This window comes from Paroedura picta, chromosome 4, assembly GCF_049243985.1.
Source record: "Paroedura picta isolate Pp20150507F chromosome 4, Ppicta_v3.0, whole genome shotgun sequence".
Taxonomy (NCBI): Eukaryota; Metazoa; Chordata; class Lepidosauria; order Squamata; family Gekkonidae; genus Paroedura; species Paroedura picta.
Window position 1 is genome coordinate 3093491 of NC_135372.1, and position 19251 is coordinate 3112741.

The 19251-nt window shown below is 45.0% G+C and overlaps 1 protein-coding gene across 8 annotated transcripts in view; it reads right to left on the reverse strand.

The window, feature by feature from the left end:
* Nucleotides 1–19251, reverse strand: part of DOT1L (DOT1 like histone lysine methyltransferase) — a 119118-nt gene that overhangs the window by 79781 nt on the left and 20086 nt on the right. For all 8 annotated transcript variants that reach the window (XM_077331546.1, XM_077331545.1, XM_077331548.1 and 5 more), the window contains exons 3-6: nt 11598–11672; nt 6480–6543; nt 3832–4060; nt 1055–1149 (exon numbers count right to left, since the gene is read on the reverse strand). In XM_077331546.1, the coding sequence (XP_077187661.1) occupies nt 1055–1149; nt 3832–4060; nt 6480–6543; nt 11598–11672 (463 nt within the window). The remainder of the gene's footprint in view (nt 1–1054; nt 1150–3831; nt 4061–6479; nt 6544–11597; nt 11673–19251) is intronic.

A 19251-nucleotide genomic window follows, 5' to 3' on the forward strand; every position in this document is an offset into this window, starting at 1 on the left:
GGAACAGCCACTTTGGCGGCCGAAGCGCCCAACCCGAATAAGAACTTAGACCTTTGTGCCTTTGTCAACTCCCTGATGCCGAATGTCCTGTTAAAACACTGTAATAATTTATGTCTGTAGATACTTTGATGCTGGTCAATGACCGTAATAAATAAATAATAATAATAACTTAAGACCTTAGCTCTGGATCAAACCACCATCAGGTTTCAGCAAGGATATCAAGGGTATCTGTTTTCTGTAAGGTCTGAAGCTAAATAATCGGACTTTAACCCTCACTTTTGACACAAACAGCCAGGATGTTAATAGAGCAGCAGAGGATCAGCAATGAGGCATTCTGAAGCTGCAGCAAGAGCAGAATGATGACCACTGATTGTCTGGATGCCGGATGCTCCAAAAGTGAAGGGAAAAAATGGAAGAAACTGTCCAGTATAAGGGCAGCAGGCTCAAAGTCCAATTTCTGAGGATCTGGGCTTGCCTGCTTTTAAAGAAGACCTTCTAATCCTTACGGATGCACAGAAATGCTTCAAATCATGTGAACAATGCCTGCCTGCTGCTCAGCAAGATTTGCAGTGTGGGATTATTCCTTGGGAAGAAAGAATTTCTCTGTCTCTCCAGCAAGCACAGATAATTACGCAGCAACAAAAAAGAAAGATAAAAAGTGTAAATAGTGATTCTGCTCTTCCAACACAATTTACACAGGTTGCAGAATACAGCTTCTCAGTGCGCATTTTTTTTAAAAATTGGGACAGAGTATACACAGCCATGACTGTCACCATTAAGAACCAGAGTCCAGTGGCACCTTTAAGACCAATAAAGATTTATTCAAGGCATGAACTTTCAAGTGCAAGCACTCTTCCTCAGACACTCAAAAGCTCATACCTTGAATGAATCTTTGTTGGTCTTAAAGGTGCCACTGGACTCTGATTTTGTTTTGTTGTGTTGCTTCAGACCAACATGGCCTATCACTTGAATGTACCATTAAGAACCGTTTTCCACCGCTGGATCCCATCCTGCCCACAAACCCCTGAATTCCAGATTTTAGGCAGCTGCATACCTCTGCATACTTGGCGGGAATATCGGCTTTCTCCACCCCATAATGATGTTTGCAGTTTGTGGCCGCAGCGACTTGCAGAACAACCTGACCCACGCCTGAGGCAACAAGACAAAGGAACACAGTTAAAGCGCCCCGGGACAACAATGGTGTACAAGACGGCATGATAGTGTGAGATAAAGCTGCAAATTTACAGATTAAAAGAAATCTTTACATTCTTCTTTACACTGGGTGTAAGGCCGAGGCCAAGAGCCTCCCCTATGCAATCTGAAATGAGCTCAGTCACGTTTCAATTCTGCTGCATCTCATGCAAAGCAGCTACATCGCTGCAATCATGAACTAGGAAAGGCAGAACCATGCACAGCATCTTGAGCTCCTTGGTGGAAGAGAAGGATAAAAATGCAGTGCCACAGAAGCCAGGTATGTCCTTGGACCCAGGAACGACTGGGCTTAAGAATGTCTACTTTTGCTTCTCTTAAAAAATGCAGTAAATATCTAACTGCACATGAAAGTGGTTACATGTGAGACACACACCCGGCTCTGCCTTCAAGCATGCCTAGTGGGATTTGATTTCCTTTCCTCCCTTTGAAGAGCAAGCCCTCAAAGCCCACTGTGAGCCAGAGAGTCACCAAGAGGGAAGCAGGAATGTAAACTGGATTAGCGGATACACCATAGAAGAAGTCCCATTTAGGCATGTTAAGCAAGGAAGAGGGAAGCCAGAGTACAAGCACTCCCTTACTTGAGCGGAGAGTGAGAACAAGCCAGTGAAGAGGCAAAGGGGAAGAAAACCCTCTCCGTACAGCCTAGAAAGTGATTGGTCAGGGAAAAGCAGCTGATATCCCAGACACTGGCCTGTCAGAAACCCACAGGAAGTCAACTAGGGGAACAGCCCCCCCCCCTCAAACTTGGCCCCCTTAGAGAGGGTTCAATCTAAATTTTTAAGATCTGCTCTTCAAGTGCCAAAGTGTGTCTCCAATGTTACTCTGAGACTTGAGACAGGTTTCATGAAGATGGAGGCTAGAGTATGGCTGACTGCTTTAAATTACTGGCTTAGACTGTCCTTTTTCCCTCGTGGCCTTGCCCCACTAACAACTGAGGATGGCTATCAATCATCTTGGCAACGAAACATCAGAACTAAAATCACACTCTTGGGGTTCTCTCCTGAGTTCCTACTGAGTATGGGATATGATCAGGCCAAAGAAGTTGTTAAGCAGAGATTGACCGACAGAACGGCAACAGGACCTAGCGAATAACCCATCTTTCATTATTAGTGAACCCAATAGATATTCATCTTCCCCTATGACATATCTGGCCAAGCTTGAAGTACCTAGTCATAGGAGGGCCTTCACTTTGGCACGCTGTGATGCCTTCTCTTCAGCGGTATTAGAAGGAAAATATAAGAAAATACCCTATACTGAAAGGAAATGCACCTGTGGCTCTGGGCATGTAGAAACCATGGGACATGTTCTCTTTCAATGTCGATTCTATAATGAGATTCGAACTAGTCTCATTCTTCCGCTGCTAGGCAGATTCCCAAGGCGCTCAGGAGAATTTTACATTTCTCTGCTGCTTGCAGATATAGAAAATAATACAACTTATAGAGTTGCCAAGTTCTGCGGAGCAGTGATCAAAATTCGTAATAGAATGGTCTGTTTTAAATGAATCTGGACAGCTGTGTTTATCTACCTTTTGTATTTTCTATTGTTATATTTTAAGATGTTTTAATTCCTGGTTTTAATGGATGTTTCTTATGCTGGCCTATGATCGTAATAAAACTGTATGTATAGGGGAACAGGCAGAAGACTGAAATCTCGGGAAAGTGCAACTAGGGTTGCACGCTCCAGCATACTCCGGCTGCTTTGGCAAGCACCGCAGCCTGAGTGCGCCGGAGCGCGCAACCCTAAGTGCAACCAACCTTACAACACTAGCAGGGAGAGACAGGGGAGGCAGCCTCAGGGGGCTTGTGGTCTGGGCATGTTGTGCTCTGAGGTGCTCCAGCAACTGGGCAGTGACAGCAAGATCACAGATCAGTTTTTAAAAACAGCTTGCCATGCACCAAAAACAAGGTGCTTCTCCTTCCTGGACATACAGAACTAGCTGTGCAGAACTTATTCTTTGCTATTTGTTTTTATGCTACATGCCGGCTAACCATGGCAAGTGTTGAGAAAAAGAATCAGTAACAGCAGGGAAACGCAGAAAGTGCCGTGCATTAACTGCCGCTCTCCCACCTCTCACACCCCAATGAGTCCCACCTACTGCATGTTCCACTTTTACCTGAAAAACGTTTCTCTCCCAAACCACAAATTCCAAAAATATGAGTCAACTAGAGGCAAAGCCTGTTGCATTCAGGAATACAACGGGTGTTAGATTGGGGTGTGTGTGTGTGTGGAAGAACTCTTTGGATGGCCTCTCCCTCCCCCACAGGACCTGGAAAGGCTGGAGGCCCCAGGAAGGGAACTCATCAGCAAGGGCAGCTCTCACATGGCAGGGATCTGGAGCCTCGGAGGGAAGTGGAAGGAGGAGGGGGTGGTCGGGGATGGGAGACGGAGGGTGAGTGGCTGGCCACTGGACAGACAGGCAAGCTGATAGGAGGAGGCACTCAGGGGCGGGACAGCTGTCCTGAGTGGCTGTTAAGCGCTGAGTGGCACTTAAGACAGCTCCTCCTCCAAGGCCTTACCAGAAATATTAAGTAGAAGAGATTAAAAAAAAGAGCTTTCAAGGAGGAAAAGAGAAGAGCATTCTTGGAGCAAGGTGAGGGTAGGGAAACGGCAGCCACTTACCACTGCCCAAGTCCACAAACAAATCATCTTCCGTCATTTTTATCTCATCTATCATCTGGGCCACCAAGTCAAAGGAAGTCTCTCCGTATACTTCTGGAGAAAAGGGCTCATAGTTGTTGAGTTTTTCTGGGTCTGTTACTGAGTGGTTATACACTTGCTGTAGGATGTGGCGGAGAAGTCCATTGGAGGGGCGGGTGTTCAGTTTCATGGGCTGGGTGGTTCCTTTCCACTAAAAACAAGGAAGAAAAGGAAACCTTAGTCCCCTGGATCAATCTCAGCCATCATTACTACGTAGCAAAGAAACTGACCCACCTTTGGATGCAGAAAATGCCTCATCACCCTTATTCACAAGACCAACAACGCTTGTTGTCCAAACTGGGGTGCTTAGATTGGTCAATATGGCCAATCTTTCTACTATGCCACTTCATTAATGACAACTCCATGGAGGTGTGTTTTGGAGACTCATTCCAGAGAAGCAACAGCTTAGTTCAGAGAGGAGGCCAAACCGAAGTTTGCACTTCCTGAGATGTGGCTAAGAAACACCCTCATTTGCTGCCTGCTCAGCACTCCCAGCTCTGTGCGCCTCCAGAAACAATTTACAGTTTGTCAACCGAAACCACACATCTTACTATTACTGGCACAAAGGTAGGTTTATGAACCTGCCTCATCCCATGGTTTCTCATGAATGCACCCCACAGTCATTTCAGACAGAATGCCAAACCGCAGCTCAGACAAAACTCTCAGCTGAGCCACTGAATTTGGGGGCTTACTCACAACTATACTGCCAAAAGCGAAACATTGGGCTTTCTTTTTCCGCAATCCTTATTAACCCTCTGAAACCGCAACGACTTCAAAACAAAAACTTCCGCGGATAAAAACCGCCCTCCTCCATCTACTGAATGCTTGATGAGCAGTTCAACCAATGACAGCTTGCAGAATCAATGCAGGAGCTTATTTCCCACAGCAAAAATGCCCTGAAAATTAAAATCAGCCATTTAAAACAAAAAATCGCCCCTTCTCCCCTGCCAAAGATCATTTCAAGCAAAATTCTTTTTGCTGTACTGTACTAATGAACTCCAGGGATTCTTAAATCCCTGCCAGAACACCCTTTGACAGTGTTTTAAGGAGCCTATAAGCCTCAGTCAATCCCCCTGCCTGTACTTAAATAAAGCCTGCAGCTATTTTTGCAAAGGAACAGTGACTTCAAAACGTTCAAAAGGGAAGGAGGGGAAAGGCTGCTCTTCTTCCATGGTCTTTAGGAGCTTCAACTTGCAAACTTACTATTTACGTTTTTTATAAACAGCTCTTCACTTTAAAACATGGGTACTTGTAAAGCTAAGATTTAAAACATGTGACTTTTGTTTTTGTTTTCATATTCATTAAGAAAAAAAATCTGGCCTATTTTCAACCATGTCATTTTGACACCACACATCACTTTTGGATTAATGATGTATCATCCACTTTTCAATCTAAACTGGATGAAACAGCAACCATTACCAGACTTGCTTGATGACTCTGCTCCTGCAGAAGCCTCTTAATTATTCATTCCATGTTCTTTATGAAACTGAGTAACTATGTATTGCTATGTATATTTTTCATCTCTTGTTCCTAAAAGCCAATAAAGGCTACTATATCTACACAGCAAGTTTTCATTATCACGTTCATTTCTATGGGTTTTAAAGAAGGAAACATCTCCAGTTTGGATTAAGTTTCCTGGGATTGTAACCTCTCACTCCAAGGCTCCTCCTTGCCAAATTTCAGACAAGAGATTGAGCGTTTTCAGTCCACCCCTCTGTTCAGTTAGGAAACTGATGCACATGTATTCTCTTGTTATTTAGCCTTAACATCTACCTATTCAAAAGTAGTCAAGGGTTGCCCACAACGCAGGAGGAGGAATCGAGTTCTGAAGAGGGCTGCTAAGCCATGGTGATCTGGTTAAGAGTCAACTCTGTGCCAACAAACCAGGCTCCTGTTTGCTGACCAAGCAGGGCAACTGGATGTCTGATGAATGTAACAGGATGCTGGACCAGATGAGCACTGATATAATTCAGTATATCGCCTCTTCCATTCTTATGGCCTCCCCGCTTCTCTAATGGCTCTCAAGTGCCGCACAGCTTCATGGTACTTTCATCCAAGGCTAACTTGATAGAACCACAAGTGTCCTGGTTCAGTGGTCCCCAACCTTTTTATCACCGGGGACCGGTCAATGCTTGACAATTTTACTGAGGCCCGGAGGGGGGGTAGTCTTTTGCTTTGAGACGTCGCACCCACCATCTCAGACCCTGCTCCATTTGCTTTCCTGCTGGTGCCCCTGACTTCCCATTGCCTGCTGGGGGGCGCTGCCAGCAGCAGCTGCGCAGTGCCATGCTGAGGGGGAGCCCCAGCTATGGATGCCGCTGGAGAGCACCAAAGGTGAGCCGGCGGCAGAGTGTCAGGGCAGCCCCCAAGGGAGCAGCCGGGAAGGAAGACGAGGAGGAGCCACGGACCGGTCCCGGTTCCCGGACTGGGGGTTGGGACCACTGTCCTGGCTCATGCAGTCACCCAACTAAGTCAGTCGAGATTATTAGCGAATACTGTTTCAAGAGGGGCTCAAACCAGGCATTGGAAGGAATTCCACGTGTTCTGGTATGGCGGCCAGGAATACGTACCAACTGGTGAATGCTATCGATGGCGCGATTGTATTTGTCACAAAGCCTCTGCATGCTTTCAAAGCTGGAAAAGAAAAAGGCCAAGGGAGAAGAGAAAATTTAATCAGCTGTGCAAATTAAGACTCCCTTAAGGTTGCTAGGTATGCTCCCACCTCGCCTGCCTCTTTCGAATAGTTATGATACTGTGCACACAGGTTTGCCACATCGAGAAGCTGACCCCGGCTCCAACCGCGCTCGCTCAATGCCCCATGTCAGAGCTTCCACTCAGGGAGCCTTTTGTCTAAAGCAGAACTCCTACGCAAGATATTTTAAAAATTATGAGTGGGGCAGCGGATTCTGCGGCATGTTGCAGGGTGCATATTTTGTCCTGAGTGCCAGCGTTATGCTTTGTCCTGCCCTTCTTCCAAGGAATTCAGAAATATACAACACTGTGGTTCTCTCCCCCCCCCCCCACACACTTGCTTTCCATATTCACAACTCTGAGTGCTCTCAGGAAACTTTGAGGTTATACTCGAGATTTGAATCTGAGCCTCCCTAGTCCGGGGGGGGGGGGGGGCTTCTGGCTGCTAAACCAGTGTGGCTGTAGAAATCATCTCATCTGACCTGAGACTGAACCAGAGAATATGGGTCACTTTCCTCAGCAGCTACACGATGTTTTTAGAAGGTTAGGAACAGCAAGGATGCTTTGGGGGCAGTTTGCCCAGTATTAGTATTACATTAAAATGTTCATGAACCTCCTTTCATAAAAATAGGCATCATAAAAGTAAACACACAACAGAACATGGCCAGAAGGAAGGTCATAAGCAGCAGCCAAACTTCCATGAACACAAAGGTTTAAGCCAAAAATGTTCATGAAGGCTAACAATGGAGCTTCCTTGAGGAAGAATTTCAGAGCCAGCTTGGTGTGGTGGTTAGGAGTGTGGACTTCTAATCTGGCGAACTGGGTTTGATTCCCCGCTCCTATTCCACATGCAGCCAGCTGGGTGACCTTGGGCCAGTCACAGCCCTGATGAAGCTGTTATGACCCAGCAGGAATATCAGGGATCTGTCAACCTCACCCACCTCCCAGGGTGTCTGTTCTGAGGAGAGGAAGGGAAGGTGAATATAAGCCGCTTTGAGACTCCTTTGGGTAGAAAAAAGCAGCATTAGGAGCCAAGTCTTCTTCTTCAGTAATCTCAGGGCTCTCTGAGCCTCCCCTCCCTCACAGGGTGTCTGTTGTAGGGAGAGGAAGGGAAGGTGATTGGAAGCCGCTTTGAGACTCCTTTGGGTAGAAAAAAATGACACAGAGGAAGCAACTCTTCTTCTTCAGTAATCTCAGGGCTCTCTGAGCCTCCCCTCCCTCACAGTGTATCTGTTATGGGGAGGGTAAAGGGAAGGTGACTGCAAGTCGCTTTGAGATGCCTTCAGGTAGAGAAGAGTGGCATAGAAGAACCACTCTTCTTCATAACATCATCCCCAAAAAGGCCCTGACACACGCCCACAACCCCACCATGCTTCAGAGTCCAGAGGGATGCACAAAGAAGCTCCACCAGCCTTGTATGGAATGAAGGTGGTCTCTGAAGGATCCCTGGACTCGGGCAACACCTAAGGGTCAAAACTGGTCTCTCTGCCAGAATTGGGCATAGGAGCCAATCTGAAGCCCTACATTTCTTCCGGGGCCCAACCCAGTTGCTGCGCCAGCAACGACATCTGGAACCAACTACAGCCTTTAAACATTTTTCAAATGCAGGCTTCTGTAGTCTGTTACTGCAGTTCAATCTGGATGTCAGCAGGGCAGGCATTGCTGCAGCTAGTTCCACTCTCTTCTGAGGAACCTGGGAAGTTTCTAATGAAGTCAAGGGCTTCTATGAATAGTTCCCTCCTGAAAATAAAAGCCGGGGAGTGAAGGAGGGTGGGGAGAAGCAGAGGAGAAATAAAACCAGATACAGGAACTAAAACGGTGCACTTGTGTACACAGTTACTTGATCTGCATGGTTTATCTTTCTAAATCATCAGGGTTCTCCCAGGCAGGATACGTAAGGGGATTCCCATGCCGCCCCTGCTCTGCTTGCTGCTTTCTCAGACACTGCACTGTGCCTTGTGGGCAATTCAGATTGAGCCTCCTGGACTAGAGGACTACAAAGGGTCACCGTACACGCAAACTGGCCTGGCAGCTTTTTAAAAAACAAAACAACAAATCACAGGCAACTTAAGCGCAGGATGAAAGGATTAGAGAAGAGGGGAGGGCAGAGTATCCAGAAGTCATGTGCCAATTGCATAATCAAATTTCAAGAATCAAAGCGGGCAGCAGTTACTGGGTAACAGTGCCAAGGCAGGGCGGGAGAGAAACTGGACCAGGCCAGCAGTCTTAATCCACTCAGATCTTCCTTTGCTACTGAGTATCAGCTGATACTCAGCTCAGACTTCCAAGCACGTGCGCAGCCAGCAGCTACTGTCCCTTCACTACGTCTCTATTTTCAAATGGTAACTTAAGATACATTTCTAGCACCTCTATATATCTTTGAAAGGGTGTCTGGCTCACATCCCAGAAGTCATCATTTCAGCCTCTTACTAGACTTTCTTGCAAGGGGGCTCAGATGGGTAGCATGCAGCAGATGGAAACAGAGCAGGGACGTGAATTGCCACATAAGGAAAGATCAAGGAAACACAAACACTTCCCTGACTGTCATGGCCTATAGGCGGCTCAGTTCTCTGAAGCGGGGTTAGTCAACCTGTGGTCCTCCAGATTTGCTGGCAGGGGCTCATGGGAATTGTAGTCTATGGACATCTGGAGGACCACAGGTTGACTATCCCTGCTCTGAAGAACCTTTTCCTACAGATCAAGCTTAATGTGGAAGGCCTGCTGTGCCATAGCTTAAGAGGGGGAACTGTCTACAAATAGAACAGTTTTCCTCCATGCAAAGATAAAAATAAGGTATGCTCATCCAACTGGGAGGGAGCTTGCTGGGAGGGCAGTCTAAAAACCCAATAAATAACCAAACAAGTAAATAAATGAAGCCGTCTTTGTGCTGCATGGGGCACTCTTTTCAACAAAGGCTTTATCATGGTGGTGAAAACCTGAGAAGTTTTCTTGTTTGTTTTTCCAGAACGTTCTTTTCAGAGAAAAGAATGCCATGGGGAGGAGGAGGAGGCACATGTCACACCTTCACAACCTTTAAAAGGTCCACAGATCGCCTGCATGTGGATATTTCACATGTGAGAACACAAAATCACAATTAGCACGACACTAGATTTTTCTCAAGAGCCTCTTGTAGCGCAGAGTGGTAAGGCAGCAGACATGCAGCCTGAGAGCTCTGTCCATGAGGCTAGGAGTTCAATCCCAGCAGCCGGCTCAAGGTTGACTCAGCCTTCCATCCTTCCGAGGTCGGTAAAATGAGTACCCAGCTTGCTGCTGGGGGGTAAACGGTAATGACTGGGGAAGGCACTGGCAAACCACCCTATATTGAGTCTGCCATGGAAATGCTAGAGGGTATCACCCAAGGGTCAGACATGACTCGGTGCTTGCACAGGGGATACCTTTACCTTTTTAGATTTTTCTCAGATCCATGGAACAGGAACTCACACTGGGTCTCTGGGTCTTTCCACCGTAAAGTCAAGGAACAGGCCCTGATGAGCCAAGCGTGGTGTAAGAGTTCAGACTGGTGGACTCTAAACTGGAGAACCAAGTCCGATTCTCCACTCCTCCACAAGAAGCTTGTTGGGTGACCTTGGGCCAGTCATCATTCTCTCAGAACTTCCTCAGCCCCATCTACCTCACAAGGGGTCTCGGTGTGGGGAGAGGAAGGGAAGGCAACTGTAAGCCGCTTTGAGACTCCCTAGGGTAGAGAAAAGTGGGGTAGAAAAACCTGTTCTTCTTCTGTTGGCAAGAAGCCTTCTGAGTCTTCGGGGGAGGGTGGTATATAAATATAAATAAATAAATGAATAAAGTAACATGTTATCAGCACCGAAACTGCAGAACGGTAGGCGGACAGATCCCCACTCACCAAAATACCTGAAAATGCCCTTCAGTAATATGAAGTACAGGAAAAAGAGTGGTGGCACAGGAAAACCATGATTAGGGTCTCCAGTATTTCAGCAGTTCAAAGCAATAGCTGTGGGGTTGGGGGCGAGCCAGGGAAGCACTGTCCCTTCCCTACCTAAACCCCTTCTCTTCATTTCAAAGACCTTGTTTGCTGTGGGGTGAGGGACAGTTAAAGAGCTCTAAACTCTATGCTTGGATCTTCCGACGCATTTTCTTGCCTTGATAAGCAGCCACATACATTTCAGGACAAGAGTGCTGGAAAAGGGGGAATGGGATTAACTCTTCACCCCTAGGCCATTTTTCCCATCAAAAATTCCCCCTCTCCCCAGCGGCTTTAAGCCCTGGCAGCATAACATTTAAACAAATAAGAAAGAGCAACAGCTTTGTGTCATTCCTTTCCTTTTTAAGTCCTTCCACCCAACCCCCCTCCCCTATGGTCCTGTGCATAGCGTGCTGCAAAACTAAAACACAGGGGGGGGGGAGCTCATTATAAAATTTCAACACCATATATACTTTAGTCTTAAAATAAGACTGTTCCACTAGAGCAGGGGTAGTCAAACTGCGGCCCTCCAGATGTCCATGGACTACAATTCCCATGAGCCCCTGCCATCGGGAGGGCCGCAGTTTGACTACCCCTGCGCTAGAGAATAATGCACATCGCAATTAGGGGTGAGTGCTTCGGCACGATCCAGCCAGCTCGGCTATCACCGAAGCCCGAGGCGGCTGGCACCATGGCACAGAGAGTAGGGCTACCAGCTGGCACGCCACCACTGTCCCTCCTCTCCGCACCACAGCGCTGGCCACCTCGGGCTTTAGTGATCACCAAGGCGGCCAAACCATGCCGAAGTGCTCACCGCTAATCGCAATATGCTGGTCAATTTGATGACTTTTTGTTGTTATGAGGCAGTTCCCAGATTTTTTTTCTCCCAAAAGGAAGTTTTATTTAAAGCTTTCGCTAATATTTTCTCTTTCACTCCTTCCAACGATTGTTTTGAGATGATTCCCAAAGTAGCCATTAGCTCAATTAACAGAAACCTAAACATAATTTGTTCACGTAGTCACCCTTGGGGGTGAAACAGCCAACTTGCTGCTCTTACCTTTTAGTATCATAGTCAATTAAAACATAGTTTTCCATAGCAAGCTTGAGATCTGGAATTTCTTCACAGACCCACCTGAAATTAAACAAAAGAGAAAGCAAGTGAGCTTTGCACACAACATTATGAACATGTTACCAGATGACAAGAAAGCTGACAGGCCGACCTGCTCATTGATTCTTCTAGTAATCATTTGTAGCTAACTGAAAGCCATGAAAAGAACATACTCCAATTTGCAAATACAAGCAAGCCAGCGTTAATCTTCTGTAATAATAGCTGTCCATTCATATCTGACAAATAACTTTTGCCTGCCTGAGTAATGGCAAATCAATAAGCAATAAATACCACATTTCTGGATGCAGAGAAAGCTTTTGATAATTTAACATGGCCCTTTTCTACTGAATGTACTTCAAAATATGGGCTGTGGTCTTGAATTCTGTAACTATCCAACCAACAAGCAAAGATTTTAATAAATCAAAAATTAACCAAAGCAGTTTCAATCAGAAAAGGAACACATCAAGGATGTCCCTCCTTACTCCTACTATTTATCCTAGCAATAGAGATTTTAGTGACAAAGATCAGACAAGACATAAGGTTCTAAGGAGTAAAAGTGGATAAAGTCCAATTTAAAATGAAAAACTAAGTAGACAATGCAGTCCTAGTGATCTTGGATTCCCCAAAACCATTACAGTATGTAATGGAGCATACTGAAGAATTTGGATCTTTCTCGGGATAAAATCAACAGAAAGAAGACAAAAACAATAATAAAACTATTATTGCAACAAGAAGATATCGTAAGGAGTATAGAATATACAGTACCCACTAATTCCATGAAATATCTGATAATAAATGTGACTAGGCAAAACTAATCTTTCTAAAAACAATTATCAGAAGACCTGGAAATTGATACAAGCAGATTTATCCATATGGGAAAAACTTAAAATTTCATGGCAGGGAAGAGTATATGTAATGTGCAGCCAAAACTAAAAAAATTTATTCCAAATGCTATCTATCTATCTATCTATCTATCTATCTATCTATCTATCTATCTATCTATCTATCTATCTATCTATCTATCTATCTATCTATCTATCTATCTATCTATCTATCTATCTATATCTCTATATCTCTATATCTCTATATCTCTCTCTCTCTCTATATATATATATATATAGATATAGATATATATATAGATATATATATAGATATATATATAAAGAATATTGACAGAGTAGCAACAATATATAAACACATTTATTTAGAATGGCAAGAAACCAAAAATAAGCTTTAAAAGATTACAAGATGAGAAAAAGATAGGAGGGTTAGCAGTTCCAAATATAAAATTATATTGACACACAGCGGGCCTGATTCGGTTGGTGGATTGGAATTGTAAAATCTGAATTATCAGCAGGCCTAGATAAAGGCTTACTGAATTATTTATGGACTAGGGGCAAAGCCCGTTGTCTCCAAGAATACAACGGGCGCTAGAGCTTGGCAGTGGGAAGAGGAAGGGGAGGAGTTGTCCAGTCTGTAAGGGCATGGGGTTGTCATGTGTGTTGTGTGGGAGGTTGTGGTGGCATGGTGGCAAATGAGGCCATGGGTGTGGAGATATGGGTGTCAAGAACCTGTGGTGTGGAATGTTCGTTGATTATGGGAGAGGACTGACCTTTGGGAATTGTGGCACAGTGGTTACAGATGAGCTTTCCAGAGCCATGTCCTCAGATATGTGAAGGGAAAATCAGACTGGAGACTCTTCTTAGGGGAAGATTACATGACAACCAATTCCCCCCAGTTCTACGTCATTTCCCTTCTTGTGTGAATTAGGCCACATTCACCGAAATGCCCCTCTGCCCTAATACACATAGGGTAGTCGCAGTACACAGGTGTCCACCCTGCTCCTTCTGTCTCCCATATTTGCACTGTTGGTAAAATGTTATATGCCCACATGCTTCTTTCATGGTTGCTCCTTAGAAGAACGGATTTTTGTACCCTATTGCTTACTACCCAAAGGAGTCTCAAAGCGGTTTACAAACACCTTTTCCATTTGTCTCTCCACAATAGTCAACCTGTGAGGTATGTAGGGTTGTGAGAGATCTGAGAGAACTGGGAATGGGCCGCAGTGATGCAGCAGGCCTCAGGTGTCTCAAAGCATTTTCCAATCGTCTTCCCCTTCTCTCCCCATAGCAGACTCCCCATGAGGGAGGTGGGGTAGCGAGCCTCACAGGGAAGCTGGCAACCCTAAGAGGAAGACTGTCTGTGCACAGCAGTCTTGACCTTAGTAAGGTTTTTAATACTGTTTTTTTATTTGTCAGGCCAAGGTTATTTGCCAGTTACTATTTCAGTGACGATGTGTCTCCAGACATTTACTTGTTCTCTATTTAGTTTCAGGCTGTAAATATTTATTTAGATCTTCCTGCACTTTCCAGACTCACAGGACTGATGCTGGTCTGCCTGTCTGCGCCCCAGAATACAAACAGTTGCTGATAAGGGCTGGCCATAACCCATAGGCCAGGAGGGACACTCCTGCACCCTACCAACTGCAGGCAAAAATGGCTCATTTTAAGGCTGGACTCTGAGGCATTGTACGATTTTGAAGTCCCACCTCCAAACCTCCAGGAATATTTCCAACCCAGGGGTAGCCAACCTCCAGGTGGGGCCTGGAGAGCTCCTGGAATTACAGCTCACCAGCAGAGTATAAAGATCAGCTCCCCAGGCAGAAAGGGCTACTTTGGACGGGGTTGTGGTAGAGAACAAACATTTAAGGCTTCCCACACAGGTTGTTGTTGAATTGAAAGACTTGAGGCCTACTGCACAGGGTTGTTGTGCAGATGAAACAGGAGACAAAAGAGCCAGCTTCCTCTGCAGAATAACACTGTGCAGTGGCCTCAAATCTGCAGAGAGTTGCAAAGAAGAAAGACACATGGCTTGGCTGTGTCTAACCCCCGGCCAGAGCAGTATTTTAAGTGAGAAGGGGCTTTTCTGTGGCCTCCCTGTCATCCAACTGTTTGGCAGAAGGGGAAAGTCCCCCCCCCCTCAAAAGGAAGGCCCTCAGGCTCCCCTGCGTTGCTCTTGGAAAGGCCTCCTTCCCTCAGTCAGGGGCTGTTAAAGGTTCCTTTGCAGCAGGGCTGAAGGGGGGGAGGGGGAGCTCTCTGCAGCCTCCTGCCTGCTCTGTCAGGGTTCTGAGGCAATTTGCAGTTGGACATGGCAGTTAGGACAGCCTTGGAGTGAAAAGGGCTGGCACAGCCTGTCCAAGCCTCTGTTCTCATTCCCCTGGGCAGCCCTACTGACCTCCTCTCCCTTTGGTGGTCAGTGCCAGACTGGCAGCCAGACTGGGCTGGGTGAATGGAATTTTGGTCTGTCCTGGTGAGGGGCCAATAGGAAGGCACTTTGCGCGCCTCCCCATTTGCTGCTTGGCCCTGGATGGACACTCGGAGGGCCCAATCAGGAGCCGCTTTGCGGCTCCTGATTGGGCCCTCTGAGTTTTTATCCTGGACAGGGCCCGCCCTAACTCCTCCCCAGGTGGCCTTACTCTTTTATTTAATAGGACCCTGTCCTATTTAAAGATTAAGAAATCAATTAAAACTATAATAGCGCAAGAGAGATGGACTTCTGAAAATATGGCTTACATGACGGAATTTATTGAGCCCTCCAAATTTTCTGCTCATGTCCACAATAGAAACTTATTATGGTAATAACATGAGAAATAAAAGTTTTTTTTAAATGTATGGGAATATGGTAAATGCTTAGGGGGAAATTAGGTCCTGGTTAGATATTAGAGATAAAGGAATCAACATCGGGTGGCTGCTATATTATCAGTTTCAAGATTAAAGAAGATTATCAGCCCAGAAGGAAGAGCACTAAGAGAGGTTACTGAGTTTGAACAGAAGATTACAAAATAAAGACCATTTACTACAATAGATATGTAAGTTATTACTTCAATTAGAAAGAGAAAAAGAACAAGTGAGAAAAATGCATGATTAAATGGATGCAGAATTTTATCTATCAATGGGCATGGTTATGGAAAGAAATTAAGTTTACAGCCAGTCAGGTGTTCAGAGAAATGTGGTACAAAATGTTTTTTAGGTGGTGCATAACCCCAAAGGATAGTGAGAAACTAGAGAAAAACTACAAAAGAAAATGCTGGAACTGACAAGACATAGATGGAACCTTCACCATATGTGGTAGACTTGTAAAAAAAGAGAAAAAGTATTGGAAAGAAATACATGGAAATTCAGAACATTAAAGTTTAAATTCCCTAAAGAAGTAGTGTCTAATAAATTACTAATTTATTTGAAGTATTCAACTATATGGTGACAGCAGCTATAATTACCTACGCAGCAGAATGGAAATTAGAAGTCTGTCCAAGTATTGAAGAATGGGAAAATATAACTGCTGACAATGCAGCTTTGACAAAATTAGCAACCTCAGTTAATCAGTCAGTAACCTTTTATTGGCATGAAATATGTATAAGACATATAAAAATGGGGTTTAAAATTTCAACAAAATAATAAAATAGGCCATGGGGTTACATAACCAAACAGATCTTAAAATTATATGAACTGTTCAGAAAAAACAGAATAGATCGAAGAGGTGGAGGAGTGGCACTGTATGTGACAGGCTTACCTGTCAGGAAATTCTAGTGAAGGAGAGCATATCTACAGTGGAAAGCATCTGGGTGAAAATAAGCGAGGGGAAAACAAACAGTGTGGTGGTTGGTGTCTGCTACCGACCGCCTGACCAACGAGAGGATGTAAATGATGCATTTTGTGAGCAGCTTGAGAAAATATCCAAGCAGCAGGACCTTGTCATCATGGGTGACTTCAATTTCCCAGATGTGTGCTGGGAAACAAACTCTGCGAAGTGTCCTCAGTCATGCAACTTTCTGACCTGCCTGGCTGACAATTTCATTTATCAAATGGTAGATGAACCCACAAGAGGTTCAGCCATACTGGACTTAATACTGACCAACAGGCAAGAGTTGGTGGATGAGGTGAAGGAGGTGGGGACCCTAGGGGGAAGTGACCATGTTCTCATAGAATTCCTTTTGAGATGGGGAGGCAAGGAAGCTTGTAGCCAGACGGGGATGTTGGATTTTCGTAGGGCAAACTTTAACAAACTCAGAGACATGATGAGTGTCATACCATGGACGAGAATGCTGGAAGGGAAGGGAGCATGTGAAGGCTGGGCGCTACTCAAACAAGAGCTATTGCATGCTCAATCAATGACTATCCCAGAAAGACGAAAACACTGCAGGAGCTCTAAGAAGCCTATTTGGATGAACAGAGAACTTCAAGAGGAACTAAGAAAGAAAAGGGAGATGTTCAGGAAATGGAGGGAAGGACAGAGCTCTAAAGAAGAGTACCTACAGGTTACCAGGCACTGTAGATCAATCATCAGAAAGACCAAAGCTGAGAATGAGCTAAGATTGGCCAGGGAAGCCCATTGTAACAAGAAAAGATTTTTCAGTTATGTGAGGAGCAAATGTAAAGTAAAGGAGGCAATAGGCCCACTGTTGGGTGCAGATGGACAAACTCTAACGGAAGATGCAGAGAAAGCAGAAAGGCTCAGTGCCTATTTTACATCTGTTTTTCCCCACAGGTCAAAGGGTTTAGATGGCAGTAGCCAAGAGATAGTGTCTGGGTGTCAGGTTGACATGGATAGAGAGGTGATCAAGAGGCATTTATCTGCACTGGATGAGTTCAAATCCCCTGGGCCGGATGAAATGCACCCGAGAGTGCTCAAAGAACTTTCCAGAGAACTTGCATAGCCCTTGCCCATCATCTTCGGGACCTCTTTAAGGACTGGAGATGTCCCGGAGGACTGGAAGAGAGCAAATGCTATTCCGATCTTCAAAAAAGGGAGGAAGGATGACCCGGGAAACTACAGACCAGTGAGTCTGACCTTTGTTGTGGGGAAGATAATGGAGCAGATATTAAAGGGAGCGATCTGCAAACATCTGGAGGACAATTTGGTGATCCAAGGAAGTCAGCATGGATTTGTCTCCAACAGGTGCTGCCAGACCAACCTGGTTTCCTTTTTTGACCAAGTAACAGGTTTGCTGGATCGGGGAAATTCGGTTGATGTCATTTACTTGGATTTTAGTAAAGCTTTTGACAAGGTTCCCCATGATGTTCTGATGGATAAGTTGAAGGACTGCAATCTGGATTTTCAGATAGTTAGGTGGATAGGGCATTGGTTAGAGAACCGCACTCAAAGAGTTGTTGTCAATAGTGTTTCATCAGACTGGAGAGAGGTGAGTAGCGGGGTACTTCAGGGCTCGGTGCTCGGCCCGGTACTTTTTAACATATTTATTAATTATCTAGATGAGGGGGTGGAGGGACTACTCATCAAATTTGCAGATGACACCAAATTGGGAGGACTGGCAAATACTCCGGAAGATAGAGACAGAGTTCAACGAGATCTGAACACAATGGAAAAATGGGCAAATGAGAACAAGATGCAATTTAATAAAGATAAGTGTAAAGTTCTGCATCTGGGTCAGAAAAATGAAAAGCATGCCTACTGGATGGGGGATACGCTTCTAGGTAACACTGTGTGTGAACGAGACCTTGGGGTACTTGTGGACTGTAAACTAAACATGAGCAGGCAGTGTGATGCAGTGGTAAAAAAGGCAAATGCCATTTTGGGCTGTATCAACAGGGGCATCACATCAAAATCACAAGATGTCATAGTCCCATTGTATACGGCACTGGTCAGACCACACCTGGAGTACTGTGTGCAGTTCTGGAGGCCTCACTTCAAGAAGGACGTCGATAAAATTGAAAGGGTACAGAGGAGAGCGACAAAGATGATCTGGGGCCAAGGGACCAAGCCCTATGAAGATAGGTTGAGGGACTTGGGAATGTTCAGCCTGGAGAAAAGGAAGTTGAGAGCGGACATGATAGCCCTCTAAGTATTTGAAAGGTTGTCACTTGGAGGAGGGCAGGATGCTGTTTCTGTTGGCTGCAGAGGAGAGGTCACGCAGTAATGGGTTTAAACTACAAGTACAACAATATAGGCTAGATATCAGGAAAATATTTTTCACAGTCAGAGTAGTTCAGCAGCAGAATAGGCTGCCTAAGGAGGTGGGGAGCTCCCCCTCACTGGCAGTCTTCAAGCAAAGGTTGGATGCACACTTTTCTTGGATGCTTTAGGATGCTTAGGGCTGATCCTGCGTTGAGCAGGGGGTTGGACTCAATGGCCTGTATGGCCCCTTCCAACGCTATGATTCTATGATTCTATGATTATAGCAACCTATCTGTGAAACAGATCAAATACAAAATTTGAGGCTAGATGGAGTGTGTATTATACAAGCAAGGGACAAATTTAGAATGAGAAACAGTTTTAAAATTGAATATAAGTATATAACAAAGTGGATTTTGAGAAGAGGTTCCTTTTATTTTCTTAAATACATTCCTTTGTGCTTTGATATATTAAAAGTTATAGCAGATATCTATTTGTATATAGAAATAGCTGAGTAAGTAATGATGATAAATGTAACAAGAGAGTGGCAAAATAGATCAGTTCTGTAATTGGAAATTTAAAATGTTGAATATAACAGTACCTCAAGAGGAGTAAGGAGCACAGTATCTTATAATGCAGCGGTCCCCAGCCTTTTTATGGTTGATGACCGCCTCCAGGGGTAGGGAAGAGCCGG